This window comes from Chlorocebus sabaeus, chromosome 27 (assembly GCF_047675955.1).
Source record: "Chlorocebus sabaeus isolate Y175 chromosome 27, mChlSab1.0.hap1, whole genome shotgun sequence".
In the NCBI taxonomy this organism is placed as follows: Eukaryota; Metazoa; Chordata; class Mammalia; order Primates; family Cercopithecidae; genus Chlorocebus; species Chlorocebus sabaeus.
The window spans coordinates 20,138,964-20,163,325 of record NC_132930.1 but is presented as its reverse complement, the minus strand read 5'-3'; the positions used below and the strand labels follow the sequence as shown (position 1 = coordinate 20,163,325).

The 24,362-nt window shown below is 36.2% G+C and overlaps 1 protein-coding gene across 6 annotated transcripts in view; it reads left to right on the top strand.

The window, feature by feature from the left end:
• PCDH7 (protocadherin 7) overlaps positions 1–24,362 on the top strand; it is a 421,565-nt gene that overhangs the window by 50,003 nt on the left and 347,200 nt on the right. The window contains exon 2 of one of the 6 annotated variants that reach the window (XM_008017693.3): positions 17,793–19,596. The exons of the other annotated variants lie outside the window; for them this stretch is intronic. Coding sequence (XP_008015884.1) covers positions 17,793–17,870 — 78 coding nt within the window. The 3' untranslated portion in view covers positions 17,871–19,596. Of the gene's footprint in view, positions 1–17,792; positions 19,597–24,362 lie in introns of those variants that run through there. 6 annotated transcript variants of the gene reach the window in all.

Sequence of the window (24,362 nt, the reverse complement as noted above, 5' to 3'; positions counted from 1 at the left end):
ACTCCGCATGGTTTCCTGCAAGTCAGCTATCTCGTTCCCATCTGTGTTGGTATTCTTTCCTAGCTTTTTTCACTGCTTGCCTGGCATGCATATATTTATCTGATAAGCCTCAATTTGGCTTTAAGACTTGTCTTCCCAAGTCAAGACTCAAGATGAAATTTCTCCTTGCATATATCTTCCTTTTAATTGTGCTTGTTGTTAATACTTAATTCTTAAATTCGAGATGTTTCTGTTTTAAGATACACTCTATCATGCATGTTAGCATTCGCTTATATGTTGTTTATACTACTTTGAGGATCTTAATGCATTAAGATCCACTTTGTTGTGAGTTTTGTTTGTTTTATGGTGTAAATAACAGAAAATGAGATTACTTCAGTATATAAGGACTTTTTTCACCTTATGTTTATCTTACATAATTCTCTTAAGCTAAGAGTTTATGCTGTTCATCAGTTTTTACTTTATAGAAGGAATTTTTTTGGATGGCTTTATTGTTAATATACCTGGTGTGCCATCCTGCAATGTCAGGGATAGATTACAGAGGTGATATCTTTAGTCTGTAAATGGTTTTTCTATAGCTAAAGCTTGATCCTTTGTGCTTTGAACCATTAATTGGCGTTTTCAGCTATATTCTTGATTATGCAGCTAAAATTTAGCCTAAAGTGGCCAATCCCATAGGCTTTGTACTTGCAAAACACCCATTGAATTTATTAAGAGTGGTGTACTCATGATGGCCACTGGAATAGGCTCGGTGGGTATCCTGGATTGAAAAATGAAAGGGCGGATGACTCAAGTACACCATGCTCTGATTAGAGGGCCATGAACAGCTTCCTCCACTTGCAGATTAACATCATTTCATGCTCTGTTTTCAAACAAGTAATATCTGTTCTAAAAGCAGATTCCACCAGTGCTACTAATGTACCAAGTTTCAGTTGTCCTCACTTGAAATAGTCCATCAGGTTTTCTTTTCCTTCAAGGAATAAAAATCTTGCTTTAATGTATTTTGGCAGATTTCCTTAGTTATGGGAATGTGGTTTGAAATGGTTTATGACTTCCTGCTTCTAAACAATAAGAAATAGCTTGAGTGTCTTGGCCCTATTACCCAATGTGTTTGTTATGGAAACTGTTTGGGGTGAAGTAAATGGAAAGAGAAATATGAAACTCAGGTGGGAATCGAGTGCTCGCTGGATGATAGCTTGTACATTTTTGCCTTATAGATTCATTCACTGCGGTAAACAGTAATTGAATGCCTACATCATACTAACTACTCTTTTAGCTTGGAAGTTATAATTAAAGTTATAATATGTGCTTCCAGATGATTATAAACTGGAAGCCTGCCAAAATTCCTATTAAGTACATAGGAATGAATGCAACTTCTCCATTAAAAAACTGGAAAATTGAACAAAAAGGTCAAATAATTTTCACCATGTTCCATTTGTTATAGCTGAAGTTACCCAAGAACCACAATTTGAAGGGGAAAACAAGATTGTCTTTCCTTTGTCTTTTTAAAAACAATCATACACACTATATGATTTATTATGAAAGAAATTTTGCAAAATATAAGCAAGCTTACTTTCTATAACTATTTTTTTTCCCACCACAGAACACCACGAGTGAGCAGGCAGTTTATATCTGAGCTGTGACAATTTAAAATGTGAACACTAGATTAGGTCTTCTTAGTTCTGGGAAGGTCACATTCTAAAACTTATTTCCATTGGGAGCTAACATTTCCTTGACAAAATAAGTTACCTGAGTGTTCTGAACAGGAAATAAATGCTATTTGATCTATTTATTGTCACCAGATGGAAATATTCCTTCACGTTTCTTATTTTTAATTTGTGTTTCTTATTTTGAACGAATTCATAATTTGACCATAACTACGTAAAAATGACCGTGTTTGAACCACTTCTAGATCTGACAAATGACTGTTGTTAAATTAGGATCATAGGGAAACTCAGAAGTTGTACTTCATTGTCAACAAAACAAAATAAGACCGTAAACATAAGCCCTTGCATTCTGGGACTCTATCCAAAAGCATTCAGCAATTTGGCTGTGCCCACCTTCAGAAAAGCCATAATTTGATTCTAGAATCTGCGTACCATAATGCAGTCAGAGGATCTTAGCATTCAACAGACACTCGTTTTGGTGTGGGGAGGAGGGGGGGCGCGGTGGTTAGAAGTTGGCCAGTTCTATTTCCTTGGCACCTAAAATCTATTCTCTTCCTGGGTTTTTTTTGCTGCTCACAGAAAAGAAATATGCACAATTTTATACATAAATGTGATTTTCACTTATTTTGTTTTGCAAGAAGACTCTCAGATTAAACATTCCACAAAGTATTTTGTAACTTTAAGATTTTAACTAATCTAATATTTTCATTAACAATTGCAGACACTGTGCATCATAAATAAATAGGAAATTATCCTCTGTTATTAATTGTAAATGCCTTTTCATTTTATAGAATGCTTTATGAAATTTTATCATAAAATCGTGGAGGTAACGTAAAATGATAGAAGCAGAAGGGAATATGGATAGTCTTTTTTTTTTTTTCTTTGAGATGGAGTTTTGCTCTGTCGCCCAGGCTGGAGGGCATTGGTGTGATCTTGGCTCATTGCAACCTCCACCTCCAGGGTCCAAGTGATTCTCATGCCTCAGCCTCCTGAGTAGCTACAATCACAGATGCCTGTCACTACGCTGGGTAATTTTGTATTTTTAGTAGAGATGGGGTTTCACCATGTTGACCAGGCTGGTCTCTAACTCCTGACCTCATGTGATCTGCCCGCCTCAGACTCCCAAAGTGCTGGGATTACAAGCATGAGCCACCGCACTTGGTTATGGGACACCTTTTCTTGTACACTTTTATAGGTTCAGATTTTGTATAACCAGCTTGAAACATGTTTCAATGCCAACACTAAAATGAATGTATTTAGTTAAAACTCTTTGGCTTCCAATATGAGAAATCAGCGAAAGATATTTTATGCTCAAGTTGGGAATACATAGGACCTAATCTTCAGAAATGGATTGGAAATTCAAGGCCATCACGTGTATCCTCTCTTCCTCCGTCTCTTTCTCTTTCTCTTTCTTTGTTACCTTTTTCTTCTCTAGAGGTAAAGCATGGCCGACAACTTCATAGTGCCTGAATTTGCCTGTTGTATGCCTGTTTATCTACAAAACTGCTGCTGTGTTTGGGTGGCTATTTCAAATGTCAGGGAGAGAAACTGTGGCGCTGCCTGGGTTACGAGTTGGCTCTTCGTTCTATCTGTCATGCCTAGAAGAGAAGAGTCATGAGGCAGGAATATGCCTTCTGAAGGACTGTGTGTCCAGCAAGGCAGGGATTTTCTCAAGGAGCTGTGGACAAGTACGTTTGTATAACAGTGGTAATGATAAAAAAAGGACTTACTGTGTGACCCAAATTGTGCTCAGTATTTTACTTACGTCATCCCATATGCACAGTTATTAGTAAAGTGCTGTAAATTTTTAGAAAGTGTTTTTACATGCATTATCTTGTTAATCCTAACAATTTCTTTATCAAATAAATGCTATGCTTTCTATTTGTTTATGTAATACTTCCTTTTTTTTTTTTTTTTTTTTGAGACAAAGTCTCACTCTGTCGCCCAGGCAGATTGTGCAGTAGCACAATCTCGGCTCACTGCAACCTCTTCCTCCCAGGTTCAAGTGATTCTCAAGCCTCAACCTCCCAAGTAGCGGGGACTACAGGCGTGTGCCACCACACCCAGCTTATTTTTGAGTGTTTGTAGAAATGAGGTTTTACCATGTTGGCCAGCCTGTTCTCAAACTCCTGACTTCCAGCAATCCACCCACCTTGGCCTCCCAATATGTTGAGATTAGAGTCATGAGCCACCACACCCAGCCTATCTTCTATTTTATATTGAAGAATTTCTTGTTAAAAGTTGAGTGTGTTTTAAGTGAAAGAGCCAGAAGTGAAACCCATGTCTTCTGATTCCTGGTTCAGAGATTTTACACTTGAAAGTGGTCTCCTTTCTGCACAGTGTCAGCAATGTAAAAGTGTGAAACATGGTAGTTGATCAAACGAAAACACCTGCAGCCCTCTATTTAGTGTCTGTTAGTAGCATCATGGATCCCTCATAATCATACATTGAGTTTTTCTTCTCTTTTTTTGGCTAATCCTTCTATCTGTCTTTTTTTTCTTTTTCTTTTTCTTTTTTGGAAATATATTGCTTAGGAATGCACTCAGCTGCAAGTAACAGATTCACCATAGTGGAATGAGGGGTTTAGGTTTTCCTTATACAAGACTCTAGAAGTCATCAGCAACTTCCGCTGAAGAATCACGGTTCTGCTTTTCTCCTGCCTACCATCCTTGACATTTAATTTTCTTTCCCGTATTCCCCAGAGGGTTGCTGTCTCTCCAGCCACTAAGTCCCTATTTCAGGTGGGGAGAAAGATGAGGGAAAACTTCACCTCATCCCATTTCCTTTCTACTCTAGGAGGGATTCCCTTCCCAAAGATTTTTCTGTATATCTTATTGGTCAGAATTATGTCCCACAGCTTCCCTAGGGGCAAGCTAGATGGGAGTGTGAATGTTTTTCTTTTTAATTTCTATGACATTGGAAGACAAAGGAATAGGCCATCCCATACTCCATTTAGTGGGACTGGAAGTAGGACCCGAGGTCTTGGTACCACATGCTTCTAAGTTCTCCCATGTAGTTTTCCTTCACTTATGCTTTTACAGCATTTTCTTTGCTCAATTGAGTGATTTCAGTTTCTTTTAACTCTCTTAATAGGATTGCTTTCCTGCTTTTCTCTGACCTCTAGAGTCCCTTTCATTGATTTCTTCTGAATCCCTGTCTCTACACATACCCAGGAGGGTATATACCTACATATTCCCGAGAGGATACTTGAGAACTGTCTTGCTCTGTCTGTACCCTTCCTTTGCATTTTATAGATGAAACTGGAGAGACACGGAGAGGCAAAATTACACAGCAAGTTAGTGAACCAAAACCACACTCCATGCCTCCTAACTCTTAGGCCTGGCTTTTTAAAGTGTTACTAAATAATAAGTCTTTGTGTTTATGTATGTCAAAATTTTGGAGCAAAATAAAACCGCTGGTGTATAAAGTGTTTATTACAGAAAAAAACTCTCGAAATCTATCATTTAAATGCCACCGAAACCTCTGTTTATTCGAATCAGCAGATGTTCACTGAGTGCCTGCTAATGTGCTAGGCACTACAGAAGCCAGGGGCATTGCAGTGAACAAGAAAGTGTGAGCCTTTGCCCTCAGAGAGTTTATGTGCCAGATGTATTTAAAGTATGCAGTACTTTTCATAGAGTAATCAGATATTTATTTAGGGCTTACTCTGCGTCAGGGACTGTTCTATGTATGATATACAGTTTATGACAAGAAATATAAGAATTCTGCTCTTACGTTCTAGGCATACATAGTATAGAACTCAGACGCCATCCTTCTCCTATTGTTTATTACCATATGTAATGAAGACATACCTAATTGATAGTATTTCTTAATCTATGGATTGGAGTAATTCATATGCTTTTTACAAGTTGTAATACATACCTTATGACTAGATGTGCAATTTAGTTGGCTTAAAAAATTGATTTAGTTTTAAGTGTTAATTTGTTGGACTGAATTCTAACAATTTTGACTCCTTCTTCCTTTATTCTTTTGTTTTATTGAATTTAACTTGAATGGAATCTTTTATTTGTCTAAGTCTATTTCTGTCTAGTAAGGAAGTTGAAATTGATCATGCCTTGACTTTGTGGGCCATCAGAGAACCATGACATTCCAGGGTATTGATTTTGTGGTGTTAAAGGGTGACAGATCTACTGTTAAAGTGCCGAGAGAGAATTGGGTTTCAGATTGTACACCATAAGCAGTCTTGGCTTTTGCTGAGACATGACTAGCTTTTCAAAGTAATGGAAGGAATTGTAAGTCTTAGGTAATTTTCAGGGCACAAGTTTGAAAAGATTAATTTCAGCAAGCATTATGTAATCATGCATAGAGGGGAATAAGTTCCACCTATGATAAATATTGTATATCTAAATATATACAACTTAGGTATGTGTGTGAGTGTGTGTGTGTATATATTCAGAAAGTTACTCTATGCTAAGGATATTGAGCAATATTTCAAGACAGCATCACTGAACCTTTCAAACGTATTTATTCTTACATTTGGAAGTTGCTTAGGAATGACAAGTTTTGTTTCCTTTCATACAATTGATTCTTGTAATCATTATTTCGAATTTTGCTTCTGTTGTGCTTTCTCTCATTCAGCTATTATAAGATATGAGTTATAAGATGGGGACAGTGACTTACGCTTGTAATCCCAACACTTGGGAGGCTGAGGCGGTCGGATCACTAGGTGAGGAGTTTGAGGTCAACATGGTGAAACCCCATCTCTACTAAAAACACAAAAATTAGACAGGCATGTTGATGCGTATTTGTAATCCCAGCTACTCGGGAGGCTGAGGCAGGTGAATCGCTTGAACCCGGGAGGCGGAGGCTGCAGTAAGCCAAGATTGCACCACTGCACTGCAGCCTGGGGAGCAGAGCGAAACTCCATAGCAAAAAAAAAAAAAAAAAAGAGTTATGATGTCCACATTTCAGAAAGGCCACAGGTCTACAAGTGTAACGCTTGGCAATTTTTCATTTCCCTCTGAGACAGAAAATGTTGACAAGTACCTTATAATAGCTGCTATAGACATGAACTAAGGAAGAGTAACCATGGTCGTCTTTCATTGTCCCATTTTCCTCTGGATTTGTTCTTTTAAATTTTATGACCTTTGGTGAATGCATTGAAAATAACATTTTGATCATATGATTATTGAGTGGAAAACTAATACTCAACTAAGTCCAAGTGTATCTTTGGAAACTAATCAGAGGTGTACCACATTCATTGACTTAAACCAATCCATCATAGTCATCTTCTAATTTATTTCCACATGTTCTTCCAAGCTCCCATTCTTGAATAAGACTCTGACCTGCAAAGAAGAATGGAATGTATTCTATAATGTATGTTTGTTCTGTTTTCTAACAACATAAGTATTTTGCTTAAGCAGATTTGCTAGGAAGTGACAACTTTGAAAAATTGGACATAGGAGCTGCTGGAAGCATTTCAGTTCGAAGCAATCTAAATAGTGCAGAAGGGGAAAATGAAATATCACCATGTTTTAAAGATGACAGTTTTGTCAAAGATTCCCTTTCACTCTTTGGCTTGAAACAAATAAAGTAAATCCAGTATATCTGTTCAAAATATGCATGTGCACTCACTGAGGAACATTCCTTCCTGAGACTGTTTCTTCAGAGACAACCAATGAGAGAATTATCACTGAAAAAAAAAATGTATCACGAGTTGGGGAGACTATCATTTTCTTGGCTTAATTTTTAGTTTGGCTTTTGAGGTCATAAGATTTCACAAGAACAAAGTGGTGCCTTTAAGAAATGAGGAAAACCTACAGGCTTAATGCCATTTGAGTATATCATTAGGTGCACATATTGGTTGTTCTTCAGAAATATGATTATTATTTTGAGGTGTGTGTGTGTAAGTAGGAGAGAGAGCTTCAGTTAAGAACTTAAGGTTAGCTAGATACTAATTTTTATGTATATATTTAAAATCCCAGTAATATTCTCTACCTGAAAAGTGTCGTTGAGGTACATTTGAAAAGATATAGCAAGTGTGAACTAACTTGCTTTTAAGAACAATGTAATCACTAATTGGAGAGGCAGTAGAATGTTATCTACTTAAGAGAACAAAGACTAGAATGAGACTTCCTGTGCTTAAAATTTCAATACTGCCGTTTTAGATCTGTGACTTGGGGAAAGTTAATTTCTTAGTTACTGAGTTCCTTCTTTGTGAAATATGGTCACTGGATAGTATCTAATTCCTAGAGACCTGGCACGTCAGCCTGAAACTTTATAAACTCTCAGTAGAATCTTAGTATCACTAATTGAAATTCTTAACATGTTTTGATGCCAAGAATAACAGCAGAAATTTTTAAAAAAGTAATTCAGGGGATGAATTTAAAGCGCAAACATTTCAGGAATCCTGTAATACATACATTATGCTTCTTTCAAGGCAATAGTAAATGAGTGGTGATCACATAATTTTAACAAAAGAAGCACTGCTGATTATCATTTATGTCCTATGAATATTATGTAAAGTGCTTTAGAATCACACTTTATGGGAGTCACTGGTAGTTTCTGACTTTCAGATTCTATAATCAGTGGGCTGATTTCAAGTTCCGAGGTTATTCTCAGTTTTTATTATATTACTGTTAGAAATAGCAGTGCCATGTAAATGCTTGTATATTTTAATTATAATTTGTTCCCACTCACCTTTAATAAGAGTGGTTATGTTAGTACTGTTACTTTCTGAAATAACGTTCATTTACTATGTTACATTTATTAATTCTATGTTCACTTGTGTGCCATATTTGCCTATTACTAAAGAGGTACCTGGTAGTATAACTGTATCTGAATTACAACCTAAATCTTTCACACACAACGATTGATTCGTTCTAGTATACATTTAAAAGATCTTATCTGCTTGTACATTTTACTTAATTTTAGAGCCTATCAGCTTTTCATATTAATATGATTGCCATTTTTATATATGGAAGGATTCTTGGTGTAGTTTGGCTTTGAGCCATAATATGATCTATCCTTTTAACCCTTTGGAAACATTGACTTTTTCATTGCATTAGTGCAGACTTCATTTTATTTCCAGTCCAAGATGCCAAAGGTCACTTCATTAGACACCTCATTTGCCTCTCTTCCCTGTAGCGTTCTGGTATCTTATACCAAGTATCACTAAAAAAAAATTCTGCTTCCATTAACAAAAAGTGAGCAGAGAACAAAAAGCCAATTATTTGCAGCACATAAAATCTTTATGATAATTTGGTAGACTTTAATTAAACTAATACATCACACTGCACTTATAAGACAAAAGAGCAAAAGAGAAGCATGTAATCTTTTTTTTTGTTCTGTTGAGAAACACCATATTGCCTTGTAATTAAGCATTTTAAGACTTATGATCTATTTTGAAGTGTAAGATTTTCAGTCCTTTTCATACAATATGCATATTAAAATTATATGTTATATTGATTGGAACCATCCCCCCAAAATTTAAAATGAAAGTATGACAAAACTTAAAGTAACTTTTATTATATTTTATGATTGTTTTCAAACTCTTCAAAAATAAAAGGAGATTCTGCAAATTCATCTCACATCACACAGAAACTTTACTACAAAGAATTTTTTTTGGTATTTAACACATTGTGCTGGGATTTTTGCATTGCTATTTACTCTTTCTGATGAACCAACTAACATTATTAATGCAAAATTTGCTATAAATTAAAGGTATACCGATGTAACTTATCTTTCCTGCATTTCACAACTGTGTTGAACTGAAATTAGAGACACTTAATCTTTGTTTAATCTCATCCGCAAATCTTCAACGTCTTTGTGATATAATTCTCATAATTTAAGTGGAAATAAAGAACTGAATTGAGAGTGAATACATTTGCTTTTAATCTAAGGTCTGCAATGTTATATTGAGCATGTCCTGTCACCTCTCTGGGTTTCAGCATTATCACTAGTAAAGTAAATAATCTGGTAAAGAATGATTCCAAATGGCCTCCTTACTCCATTTTTTGTTTGTTTGTTTTAATGGAGACGAAATCTCCCTCTGTGTTGTCCAGGATGGAGTGCAGTGTTGCAATCCCTGCTCACTGCAACCTCTGCCTCTCAGATTGAAGCGATTCTCCTGCTTCAGCCTCCTGAGTAGCTGAGATTATTTCAGGCGCTCACCACCACACCCGGCTGTTTTTTTGTGTTTTTAGTAGAGATGGGGTTTTGCCATGTTGCCCAGGCTGGTCTCAAACTCCTGCGCTCAGGCAATCTGCCCTCCTCTGCCTCCTAAAGTGCTGGGATTACAGGCATGAGCCACCAGGCCCAGTCCCTGGTCTCCTCATTTCTGAAATTGTATTTCCACATTAGATAGTAATGTAATGTCTTTCTGTGTACCAAAATCAATATTTAAATATGTTCACATCAATCCTTAAATTAGTGTCTTAGTGTTTACAAAAAGTGTTTCCGAAAACATTTCTAGAACTTTCTAATGATCAGAAAGCACAGATTTTTGAAGCTGGTAAACCACAAATCATATTAAAAGAGAATTATATTCAGCTTAGAAATTCATCTATTATCAACCAAAGGGATCATATATAATCACTGTGCCAATTCTTAGAATTTTAACATATTTTTCATAAAGAGGAAACTGTTTGGAATTTCTAATGTTGTCCTTTCTCACATTTACAAAATCAAGTCTCGATTAATTCCTTGGGCATTTACTTAATTTGCTTGTTTGTAGATCGAACTGTTAGTGGGTTTATCCATCACCTGGAAATACTTTGCATTTTTCTACTCTTCTCTGTGGGTGTTCAAGGCTCCCCAAGTAGCTCTCAATTTTTCAGGCACGTGATTGCAATTTAAGTGTCATTTAAGGATAGCCAAACTTGCTATTCACTTCATCTTCTCATTAGCATCTAGCCTCTATTTCTCTCAGGCAGCCTTGGCACAGGAATACCAGCCAATACTGCTTTTGTTTCCAAAGGTGGCCAGTATTGTGGCCTGAAGAGGATAATGATGATAGTTTAAGTTTGTGTCATTTTACATTTTTATTGTGAGCCTTCAGAATGGAAATGCATTAACTCTTAACCTTGGCCAAATGTAATTAGAACTCTAAAGCTGGGATCCGGTCTAATGTTTTACTTACATAGTGCATAGTGGTACGGTCTATTTGTAGTAATCTCCATCCTTCCCTGATTTAGAAAGGGTGTTTTTTAAAAAATCATTGTTTTCTGGCCAGGGGGAGCGGCTCATGCCTGTAATCCTAGCACTTTGGGAGGTTGAGGCAGGTGGATCAACTGAGGTCAGGAGGTCGAGATCAGCCTGACCAACATGGCGAAATCCCCGTCTTTACTAAAAAAACAAAAAGTAGCTGGGCGTGGTGGCACATGCCTGTAATCCCAACTACTCAGGAGACAGACAGGAGAATCGCTTGAATCCAGGAGGCAGAAGTTGCAGTTGGCTGAGATTGTGCCACTGCACTCCAGCCTGGGTGACAGAGCAAGACTCTGTCATTTAAAAAAAAAAAAAAAAAAAAAACACACACAGGAAACAAATAAAATGGTTGTTTTTGTAAAAACAATAAAGAGAAAGATGATTTAACATTGAAGAATAGGCTCTTCTAGAGCACCAATCTTTACATACTTAATTGCATTAGCATTTTCTTGACAAATAGTTGTTTTATTTGAATACTCTGTCTTTTGATAGTTATTGAATTAATTTGTCTGTGTATGTCTAATTGAGGATGTTCAGAACAGCTTTGTTACATTTGTTGTTTTCTCTTATTATACTCGATTCTATTATATGTAGCCTTCAACTAAGTAGAAAATATAGGAAAAACAGCTCATGATGGAGTTGAGTAGAATTAAGGAAATCTCTGGTTTAGGAAGGGAAACTAAATCCTCTCACGGTTTTCTGACCTCACCTTGTACCTTCCTGTCAACTTTGTGCATATAAGCAGATTGTAACCTTGGAGAGAAAAATGAAAGAGCCAAGTAAGTGAAACTATAGGAAATAGTTTTACCAGTTCAAAAGATAATTAGAAGTTTCCTCAGAACCGGGACTGTATTTCCTTCCATGCCTCTTACATGACTGAACTTATACATAACATATGGTATTCTTTCTAATAAATCCTGAGATTCCATGATTTTAACAATCATTCAGTCAGGAAACATTGGTTGCTTGGCTATCCAACCCAAGGCATTCTTTTTTTTTTTTTTTTTTTTTTTTTTGAGACGGAGTCTCGCTCTGTCGCCCAGGCTGGAGTGCAGTGGCCGGATCTCAGCTCACTGTAAGCTCCGCCTCCCGGGTTCACGCCATTCTCCTGCCTCAGCCTCCCAAGTAGCTGGGACTACAGGCGCCTGCCACCTCGCCCGGCTAGTTTTTTGTATTTTTTAGTAGAGACAGGGTTTCACCGTGTTAGTCAGGATGGTCTCGATCTCCTGACCTCGTGATCCGCCCGTCTCGGCCTCCCAAAGTGCTGGGATTACAGGCTTGAGCCACCGCGCCCGGCCTCTTTTTTTTTTTTTTATTTAGAGACGGAGTCTCACTTTGTCGCCCAGGCTGGAGTGCAGTGGCGCGATCTTGGCTCACTGCAAGCTCCGCCTCCCGGATTCACGCCATTCTCCTACCTCAGTCTCCCGAGTAGCTGGGACTACAGGCGCCCGCCACCACGCCCGGCACATTTTTTCTGTATTTTTAGTAGAGACGGGGTTTCACCGTGTTAGCCAGGATGGTCTCGATCTTCTGACCTCGTGATCCACCCACCTCGGCCTCCTAAAGTGCTGGGGTTACAGGCCTGAGCCACCGCTCCTGGCCCCAAGGCATTCTTTTGTAAGTTCCCAAATCATTTATACTCTGAAGTCAGGGCCCAAGTATCCATGATGAGGAATTCGTATAACATTTTCTATCTCCTGCCTCCTTTTCTCTCCTTTTCTTTTCTTTAATTTTTTTTTTTTTTTTTTTTTTTTTTTTTTTTTTTTTTGAGATGGAGTTTCGCTCTTGTTGCCCAGGCTGGAGTGCAATGGTGCAATCTTGGCTGACCGCAACCTCTGCCTCCCAGGTTCAAGCGATTCTCCTGCCTCAGCCTTTCAAGTAGCTGGGATTACAGGCATGTGCCACCATGCCCGGCTAATTTTGTATTTTTAGTAGAGATGGGGTTTTTCCATACTGGGCAGGCTTGTCTTGAACACCTGACCTCAGGTGATCCACCCGCCTCATCCTCCCACAGTGCTGGGATTACAAGCCTGGGCCACCACGCCTGGCCTCTGTCTCCTTTTCTTACGTAGCTAATCAGTGGTTGACTCACAGACTGAAATACTTATTTTTAAGAGTATAGTTCAAATGGTTGCTAATGGCCTTTGTGTGTGTGTGTACTATAACATACGTAAATGGGTATAGACTTCCCTTCCTTTGATTGGATAGAATGAATCTTTTAATTCTTTTTCTTTACTTGTTGCAATTTAGACAACTTTCAGGTATGTAGAAGTTGCTTCTTAGGTATGCATCTATTTAAATAATTATGATAGAATCTTTATATATTTGTGAATTTAAATAATCACGATAGAATATGATATATATGGAAGTTTCTAGAACTGAGTTTCTTAACACTTTTGTTTATATTAGTTTAGCAAACTTGTATAAGTTTGCTTACTTTTTCTTAAACGGTGCTAAAAATGGAGATACTACAATGATAACTTTGCTGTCTATTTTTAAAAGATTTGAACTTGGATTTAAAAAAATAAATATGAGGCAACATAATGTAAAGGGACTTTGTCTGATAGGAACCCTAATTCTACCACTTACCTGTGTGATTTTATATAAGGAGATTAAACTCTCTGAGCTTCTGTTTCAAGTGTAAAATGAGAAAAATATGGTTCCTACTTTACAAGGACTTTTTGAGGTTAAATTAGATAGTTAAATGCAATCTTGTAATAAACATTGTAGGAGAGAAAATATTTCTTTTTATTACCCATTGCTAGATTCATAGCTGAGACACCTATAACAAAAGATAGAATAATAACAGCAAAGCATGAAACTTATATTTAATATAAGTTTTCCATGACATGGGAGTCCTCATTAAAAAATGAAGACCCAAAGAAGTAAGTAAACATATGTTTTTAATGTTTGGGTTTGATGAACAGGTGGGTAGTCATAGAAGAGCATGATTGGACGAAAGAGGTGTGATTTAATGTCTATAAACAGAGGGGAACTTAGCAAGGCCTATTTGTTCAGATTCTTCTTTGTGGCACTGTGTCTTCAAAGACGAGGATGTTCCTTTCCTCCGGGTATGTAGAGGGCACCTCTCAAATGAGAGTCTTATGACCTGCTTCAAGGGAGAAGGGCAAGGGGTAGGTGAGAGTTGGCTTTACTGCTCCTGCTGTTTTCTCAAATGCCAAGGTACCATATTCTGGGGTGGTGTTTCTTGAGCCCCATCAACATCTATACAAGTGTCACTGTAATGAATAATTATTATCATTTATGGTTTTTGATATATTACTTGTATAAATCAGAAGAAAGTAAAATACCAAAATACCATCCAGAATTGTCCTTCTCATAGTCCCCCACTTTCTTAAATCCCATGTTCACTCTATGTCCTGGCTTTCATTTCAAATGGTTTTCTACTATTCAAAACAAACAAACAAACAAACAAACAAAACAGATAAACTTTTCAGTGTTAATAATAGCATTGGTTATTCTTAACAAATGGTTCAGCTCCTGTATTACGCATTTATGCTCTAAAAATTAACGTCAACTTCCTTTTTCTAGACTGTGGAAACTAACATCAATTTGATTTTCTGGGTCATGGACCATACTCTGCATTTTATATCATACTTTTTATTTTTCCCTAGATTTGAACATTAGACAAGGAAAAAGATAATGAATATTCATGAACTCATTATAGATATTGCCAATTATATGCAAACACATTCAACAGATACTTGTACTGAATCTACACCAATTATATAGTGCATGATTTAGTATTGAAGCATACCTAATAAACATAAGAAGAAAAATAGACATCTGTTTCTTTTAAAATATACATATATCCCTGTTGGGTTGTTTTGAAGGTTTTCAGGATCATAAAGGACAGGCTTATTCCTATGTGTGGATGTTCAGTTTGTTCTTGTACCCAGGTCTGAGTCCTTTTCCGATTCTCTGCATAATTCAGTTTTCTTCTCCTAGCAGTAGTTACCTATGGTTTGCCAGGGAGGTCTAGAGAAGGTAAAGAATATAGCTTTTGTATAAGTTAACATTTTACTGGTTTTTTTTTTTTTTTTTTTAAAGTAAAGTTTGCAGCTTAATTTAGTCTCTGGGGTAGGAAATGGACTGAGTGAGACACAGAGATAACCTTGTAGAAAGCATGAAGGAATGATGTGGTTTCATCTCCGTGTGTGTGTGTGTGGGTGTGTGTGTGTGACTTGTTGCCTGGGTGATAGAACAAATCCAGGAGAAAGGTTGAAAGGCGAAGACAAAGGCCGTGTCTATACAACTTCAGCTGAATTGGACCTGACTGAAAGATTGGTTTGGTCTGATTTACTAGAGCCTATCTCCTCAGTGTCTGTGATCTGAAAATTGCTTCTAGGGCCATTTTAATTAGCTGATTCAAATCAAAACCAACACATCCTGGTAACATCCATTTCTACTCTGACCCTCACCAAAGACAGTTTTCAGAATGGTGATTCCTAAGTAGTTGTGTATAAACTCAATAAGTGATTCACGATAGGCACTTTTTGTTTCTAAACGTTCATCTTTAATGGTGAGAAAAGAACCTATTTCTTTTTGCTTTAGTGACAGGTGAGTATTAGTACACCATTGCATTTGTTCAGCACATCACAGCTTAAATCACAAAAATAGAAGCCTGCTCTTATGTAGTTAACCTACGAAATGAGAGAGTTTCTGTTCCTCAATAACATTTTAATAAGTGGACTTCATTATGCTGCATAGCAATATGACTAATATAATATTTAAATGCATTATATTCCTGGGGATGCTTTTAAGTTAAAAGTGTAAATCAAGTCCTGAAGATAAAAATTAAAACACTTGACACCTATAATTTCCTATATTTTTTAAAAAATTGCTTTACTTATTTATTCATTTATTTACAACCTTGCATAAAATTTTACATAGTATCTTTCCCTTAAGAAAAGAAGAGAAATACTATTATAGGAGAAGAATTAACAAGAGAAGCTTAATGAAATTTTAGGTTGTTAGACTAAATTTAAGAGAGAGATGGGAAACAAAGGGGGCAAAATGGGATGCCAGTAAAATAAAGAGCATTTACTATAGTTTGAAAGAGGTGTATTCCATAATCTAAAATATGAGAAACAATAGAAAGTCAAAGATAACCATATGATTTCAAAATATTAAAATTATATATGTGATACTATAACAAGTAATATGATTTCCCTAATTGTTTATTTCCAAATATGCATTTATTCATTAATCCAATTTTCAGGGCTACCAACAATGTGCCAACACTGAAAAGAAACATTAAGTACATGATATTTGCCTTCACAGACCACATCGTAGCCTTGTATAGAATGTGATAATTGAATGAATAACTTCACAAAAATAGTTAAATAGTTGATAACCGCTATGGAATTATATCATATATAGGAAAAATGCATAATAGGAAAATCTAATGTGGTCCTGGTATACATTACTTTAATGTAGTTTTAGTTGGTTAGTAAATAACACACAATATCAGAAAGTTTGAAATATTTAGCTTTCATCTATGTATAAGGAATTTTAAAATTAAATGTGCGGTGATATGGTTTGTGTAAAATAAGGTGAACTATCTGAAACTAAAAATTTAAGTCATAAACATTCACTTATCATGGATGCCTTGATAAATGTGTTCTGCTTTATGTAGTTAGCCTGAATATCCCCATATGTATTAATTTTTAAAGCTGCTCGAGAAACAAAAAGATATTGTTTTTATTTCTAGAAGAAGATAACATTTAAATTTTAAAATTGAGACATATTTTAATGCTGCTTAAATTTATGCAGCTAATATTGATAATATACTGTCAGAGCATTTTAATACATTTTATTTTCTTTAAACGATTAATTTTAAAGTTAGTCATTACTTGTTTTATTACACCATTTACTTTCACAAATAAGTTGGTCCAACATTCAGTGAAATAAGTCATTAATTTCTTTTTTACTTTGACTCTGGTGTGCTGATGCATTCTTACATTGGAAATTAACTGGAATATTTCTCTTCTCTTATCCTAATTCTTAAAAATAAGTACTTTGAGCAGCGAAATGTACCATGTTTACTCTATGAAAGTGATTTATTTTTTTTTTTTTTGGCAATATTCAGACTTACTAAGATTTTACTGACATCAATTGCACCACCACCAAATTGGAAAAAGACACTTTGTGTACTTTCTAGCACGGAAAGTAGAAATTGGCCTGTTGGTCAGGCTCAAGTTCAGAGAAATATTTAACACTATTTAAAACTGACATTAGCACCAAAATATTTTGAAGGAGTTTTTATCATAACTTTATTTTTCCAAACTAGAAACAAAGTTGGGAAACATTGCCCTTTTACAGTCATGACTTTGAAGAGGGGAGCAATTCATCCTTGACCCTCTGAGAATCAGCAGGCCATTTGTTGATAGCATATATAACCTGACCCGATTTCTATAGAGAAAGTGAGCTATCTAATGATTGCCTTAAGAGACTAGAGCTACTTGGAAGGGTGTGAACATTCAGATCCAGCTCATATCTCTGAGATCTTAGGGATGTGCAAGTTGTGAAAGCAATGACAGCAAAGTTACCATTTCATTCTTGTTTGTATTTGTAATATAAACAAAGCAAACAACACTTCCCCAGCCCCTCTTCTTTTGACATTTCATAGCCTTGAAAAGCTTGAACTCTGAAACACACTAGATGCAATGTTTCTTATACCATGCAAGCATCTCTTGTCAGAGATAGCATCCTTGAGATTAGCCAGCTGTATTGATTTGGATGCCCCAGGGCTGTTAATTGTAGTGAGGACTGTTATGTCTCTATGGCTTCTGAAAGAGGTTATGGCTACTGCAAATACATCTTAAAGAAGGAAAGAATACTATCAGCCAAGATGTGCAGTCCAAGCTTTGGAACTAGGCTGGCAAAACCCTACTCACATCCCTGTAAAGCAGACATATATTTTTGTATTTTTTATAGGTGGATACATTGCAGACCACGAACCCCTCTGGCCACATTGAGGAATCGTGTAAAATGAATGTATGTGCTCGTAAGTGAAATACATGCAGTGTTCCAACTCAATATGTTGGATCCTAATAGACCTGGATTTGTCTTGTGTAAAAAGAAATCGATTCCCAAGGGGCAGGATCACTAACTGATTAAAATGAAGCTTTGATTTTGAAGAAAACAAACAAAAAAAGCTTTAAAGTAAGATCTCTGCAAAATGGAATCAAACTGCGCTTTGCAAACAAGTGAAAAAAATCAAGCTCTCAATAATGGAATAAAGGAGGGATGTGAGAGAGGTTTTGCAATCTTATCAATTACTGTGGAGAAACAGAATCAGATACCGCCATACTCAGGAGTATGAAAAGAAGAACAGGAAATTCTTTTTCTTCAGTTTGCACTTGAATGAACTCAAGCAAAGAGTGCAGATATGTATCTTGTTACTATTTATAGTTAATAATGTGGAGATTAGTATATATGCGATTTCATTTGCCTTGTTTGAACTAATTGGATGCATTATATAGAAATCACCTGAGCCTGTGCTAGATCAACAAAGAAAATGGAAATGTATACCTCAGGATTGAAATCCGAGAAAATTAGACAATTCAATGCTATTTAATAAGGCTTTAAGAAGAAATACTATTGCCAATCAGGGAAAGTGAGAATCTAGTGAACATGAGAGGAAATAAAATTTAGGTCATTATTACACTAGTTGAAACACAATTTATGATGGTGTAAAAGCAGAATATAGGTCACAGTGTATCTCACAGACATTTTACACAGTTTCCACCTGAATTTAGGGTTAACTATGTAAGTGTTCAAGGAGTGTATGGCCATTATATCAATAGGAAACTGTCCTTTTAAATTTGTGGTCCTATGCATTTATATATGCAGAGGAGGGACTTTTTTAATTTATTGAGGATGAGTTGCATGCTGGAAGAACCTCTTTGCATTACAGTTACTTGCTCAATTGAAGATACTGTATAAATATAAAGTCTAATTTTTGTATGGGTGTGAGGGTATGTGTATGCATTTCCGTGTGTGTGTATGTGTACAAGCGGAAGGTGGTAAAATTTAATGATTAGCATTTGCACTTTGGTTTGTTACCTAGAATGTAAAGAGGTAGAGTAAACTGTCTTAAGCCATTCTGTTATCATTATTAAAGATTATTGTTCGCAAAGGAGGCACTTTTAAAATAGAATGGACTACTTCAACAATTTGCCAATTAAATATAATATTTAATGCAATTGAGCTATTTAAATTAAGATGATACCAATGGCTGAAAATAATGAGAGTAGGCTCATGTGAAATGAGTCTGCAGACAGTTGGAAATTCATAGTGTCCTCCTTCAGGCTGTTTCACATAGCGGCAGGATGTGAATCATGGGTGCTACTGTAGAAAAGAATAGGGAAATAATCTATGCTCTAACTATAACATTTGAATTCTACCAATAAATTACATGTGCTTTTCCCCCACTTTCCTTCAACCTGAATTATATAACATGTAATCATATATTAACATAAATAAGGTAGTGAATATTTAAAACAGATTGACATATTTTTTTGTAGTCATCATGTGCCATAATAATTTTGAAACTGTTGTTCTCTGCAATTTGTACTCATGTCTTTTTATCTTGCCAATTAACTTTATAGTTCAAATTTTTACCTCTTCTTTCTATGTGACAATCAACTGCAGTTGGTACCCTATCTATAATATTACAGGGATTTTTGTCCTTATTTATGCTACTATAATAAATTATAAGTCAACAAACTGTATAATTCTATTGTATTGAATATTTTTTGTGACTAAAATAATAAAAAAACTACTTTATAAAATGCCTATATTTCCTATTTTAACAGTCTCTTAAAACATAATGGAACATAAAATAGGTTCATATTGCTGGCTTTTGGAATACACTCTACAGCTTTACGATTGGAGAGAAAAGAGTTTATCTTAGACACTTAAGATAAAAAGATTTGACTGAGCTAATGATGAGAGTGTGGAGAAAAGACTCTGAACAAGTCAGAAGTCTAGATGTCAGATTTTGCTGTGCCACTAAATAGGCAGACATGAGGGATACATTTTATGAGTTCAGGGGTATTCCGGCTTTTCAATTGGATTTTGGAATACACTATCGATTTTAAGATCATTTTAATTCTTAACTTCAAAGGTTTTGGTAACTTAGAAATGTTTCAAACAGATACTTAGTATTTGTCACCTTATAATCAATATTGATCGCTCATATGAAGAGAATCATATGTTGGTTTCCACTTAAATTGACCCCAAGCACAAGACCAAGAGACAGTATGAATTGATGGTTGTTGCTACCTCACCATTAGTTTAACCTAATGGAAATATGTACTGAGGTATAAGTCATCGTGTTCTAGGATCGATAGGTCCCCACCTAAGCTAATTGTAGCAAGCAGTACCCAAGTAGAAAATCACTCAATTTGTAACAGAGGAAACCTTTTTGTTCTGCATTGAGTTGAATGCATTGCCTGGCAGAATATTAAAGTGCAAGAACCAGTTTTTCTTGCTCTTTACTCCTGCAAGGATTGATCAGCACATGAAGGTCTCCTTGACTTCAAAGGCATTTCTGGACTTGGATCAGCCTGATTCAGTTCAGAGGAGAAGGAAACACTAGCCCCTGATGTTTATTGCTGTAGGCTCTTTCATCTAATAGTAATTCTCTGCTTTAGAAGAAGCAACAGGCAGAGAAGTCTTGTGACTTATAATTTCACGATTAATGTTTACTTGCAAAGTGCCTCACACAGAAAATAGTGCTTTTATTTTAGTTTCCTGCTACTACTCCAACTGTGAAAGGTCAGCGAACCAGTAGGAAGCAAAATGAAAGCATATATAGAGGGTTTTTTTTTCCTTCTTTGCAGCAATGCTGACTTGCAAAATAGTGTCACTTTCATAATCCCAAAGGTGTCATGGATAATCTTCAGGAATCCTTATTTAGAACACTGGTCACACTGAATTTTTTTATTTAGGTGAATTTCTGGCCATTGATGAAACTGAGATAATGATATTTAATTTTGTCCCATTAGTTTATTTTCCTTAGAAGATTAGATGAGAGACTTGCAGACTTGCACCTACCAAATCTCTCTTATGTCCCCCTGTTTCTAAATAAACCTTCTACCCTTTCCTCTTGCCTCTATTTTGGGGGAAAAAAAAAGGAAGACTAAACTTGGCTCAAGGAAAATGGCTATCTACAGCAGAAGAGCAGCTGTGAATGAGAATCGCCAATTGAAAACTTATGTGCAGAATCCATCATTAGATGTGGATTCACATGAATAAAAATGTCACTAAAATATAAAACAAAATCTAAAATATGCTATTAAGGATCAAAACCTTGCTTTTGGTTTTAGTTCTTGTTTTTTTTTTGAATGCTATTATTTCAATTCCCTGTTTTGGTAAATATAGTTTAGTTGAACTGATTCTAATACTTCTTTGATGATTTTATAAACTTAAGTTACAGAGTCAACTCTGTAGAGGCAATATATTAATTGCTCTCTTAATATTCTTATTAATCTCCTGAAGCAGATACTATTATTTTCATGATACTCATCTTGCAGATGAGGAAAATGAGACCCAGAGTTTCAGTAACTTGTAAAGCTACAGAACTAGCAGGAAGTGGAACTGGACTCTGAGTTCAGAGGTCACACTCAACAGGCGGGCCTCAGAGCTTTGATGCCAAATAGTAATTAATAAATCGGGAACTATCTAGGATGCAGAGAGGAATTTTGTGGTTCCTTAAATCACATATCCAGTAGCTTGATGGATTCAACTTGCATGACTCAGACGGCAAAGGTACTCAGAAGTTCTAGCATACAGAAATGTTGGGTGAAGATGAAATCTGATATAGAAGATCTGCTTTAGGCCGTGCGCGGTGACTCACACCTGTAATCCCAGCACTTTGGGAGGCCGAGGCAGGCGGATCACGAGGTCAGGAGATGGAGACCATACTGGCTAACATGGTGAAACCCTGTCTCTACTAAAAATACAAAAAGTTAGCCGGGCATGATGGTGGGCGCCTGTAGTCCCAGCTACTCGGGAGGCTGAGGCAGGAGAATGGCGTGAACCCAGGAGGCGGAGCTTGCAGTGACTTTAGATCGCGCCACTGCACTCCAGCCTGGGCGACAGAGCCAGACTTGTCTTTAAAAAAAAAAAAAAAAAAAAATCTGCTTTAAAGATAGACAGGGCTGGCCTTGGTGGTTCATGCATGGCATCTCAGACTTTGGGAGGCCAAAGTGAGAGGATCAGTTCAGGTTCAGAGTTCAAGACCAGCCTGGGTAACATAGTAAGACCTCATCTCTATAAAAAGTGAAAAACAAAATTAGCTGGGTGTGGTGGCACGTGCCTGTAGTCCCAGATCTCAGGAGGCTGAGGTGGGAGCATTGCTTGAGCCTGAGAGGTCAAGGCTGCAGTGACCTGTGTTCATGGCACTGCACTCCAGCGAGAATGACAGAGAGAGACCTTATCTCAAAAAAAAACCCCAAAACAATAAATAAATAAATAAATAAAGTAGACAGAAAAAAAGGGAAATTCTTTTCCAATTTACCTGCTTTGTGGGCTTAACATATGTTCCTGTATATATGTAGTATTTGTGTGAAAAAACATTTTGAAAATGAGTATCTTGCGGCCGGAACCTAGATGGAATGAAGAAAATAGCAACTGCATTCTTTGAACAGGGAGAGTTCACAGCCTAATGGGGACACAGTCATCCATGCAAGGTAGTTGTTACAATGTAGTGTGCTAAATGGCAGAATATCATAGTGATTAAGAGTGCAGAGTCTGGAATTCAGCCTGCTTGGGTTTGAAATGTGGTTCATACATTTACAAGTTGAGTGAACTTTGGACAAATTACATCTTACTGCCTCCATTTCTTCATAATTTATATGAAGTTATTAACAATATTTACTGTTTACCTTATAGATTAGTTATGACTGTTGGTTAGATTAATCCAGGCTATGCGTGACCAGCGTAAGAAGAATTCAATACATGTCAGCAATTATTAATTTTCTTATTGTTGTTTCTATATTTGACATATGACTAGAGTGTAGTAGTTGCTGACTTAGATGTTCTTGAGCCAAAATAAACCCAATGTCATTGTCAAAAGGTGGAATACCTATAGAAAAGATAACCCTGATCCTTCAATATTCTCTATATACTGTTGTGTGAAACTCAGCAAAATTCAGCAGATAAAAGTTCTCCAGTTTCTGGTCTGCTATAATTCAAATATAATTCAAATCTTGTAGCTCTGTGAGCTGTAATTTTTTTCAGGCATAGACAGGTGAGAGGAAACTCTGAGAACCAAAATCAAATCTCTGTCACAAACCGATGATGAAAGTTTCCAAAAAGGTCAAAGAATAATTTTTGAAAATCACTTTATCCACAGTCATAAGGGTATATACAAGTTCCTCCGACTATTAGTAGCATAAGAATCGTGAAACCTGAGAATTATAAATTGTCATATTATCATAAAAAGATAATGCTGATTATGATAACCAGTTCACAAATAGGTAGTTGTTATTCTTTGCAAATATTTAATGTGTCTATTATCTTTGATGAGGATTTTATTTCAAAAGTTTTTCATTAAATAGGAAATGTGCTGTGTTTATTAAGTGATAAGATTTCAGTGTATGAACAGATACAAAAATGCTTGCTCAATTGAACTGGATAACATTTAATATCTGAAAAGTCAGTGGCTTTCATTGGAAATAGTTAACTAAGAGTATTTTGGAGAAGATAAAATGAGCAACCATTGAGAATGTTCAGTTTTGCTTGTTTGAAACTACTTTTTGAAAGAAATATATTGATTAATAATTGTGACTGGAATATGTTGCTCTCAGAAATGGCTCTCTGGTCTTGGGATACATAGTATCATGTGTGAAAATATGAGAAAGTTATATTTTAACTTCATATCACAGTTTAGCAACTGAGCATCAGAAAAGAAACAAAATCAACTTCAGATTTTCATTAGATGACAAGCGTCAATAATTTTTACAGATTTTATGAAAGGGCTGGCTACTCTATTTTTATGGATGCTAATACCACCACAATAATCTATCTTATGCTGCTTTTTTTTTTTTTTTTGAAGTTCCAATGAAGAGTTAAAATTATGGTGATTCAAAATGAACGTCTTAGCCTATATGGTTCGATGTTAGGGGAAAAATTAACATTTCCAATTTTAAGAGATTGGAGCTCTGAGATCAGGTACAGCTCAGTCTGTTTTCTAATTGCTACTGCTCAATTGTGTCAGTGAAAATTCTATCTCAGTAGGGGCTGAGGGGGATCCAGGTCTCTAATCTTTCTTTTCTGTGTGTCTAGCTGTTAAAGGCGGGTCAGCATGGGTTTTTTTCTCCCCTATGTGTCAGACTTATGAAAGAAGCAGACGTTTGGTATGTGCATTCCAGAAAGATCAGAAACTGGCTGCCTCCCGATAATACATTTCGAGTGGGTACAGTATTCTAACATTCTGCTGGTTGACTTTTAGAAAACCCTGCGTACTTATTACATAAAAATGTATGCCACTTTTTC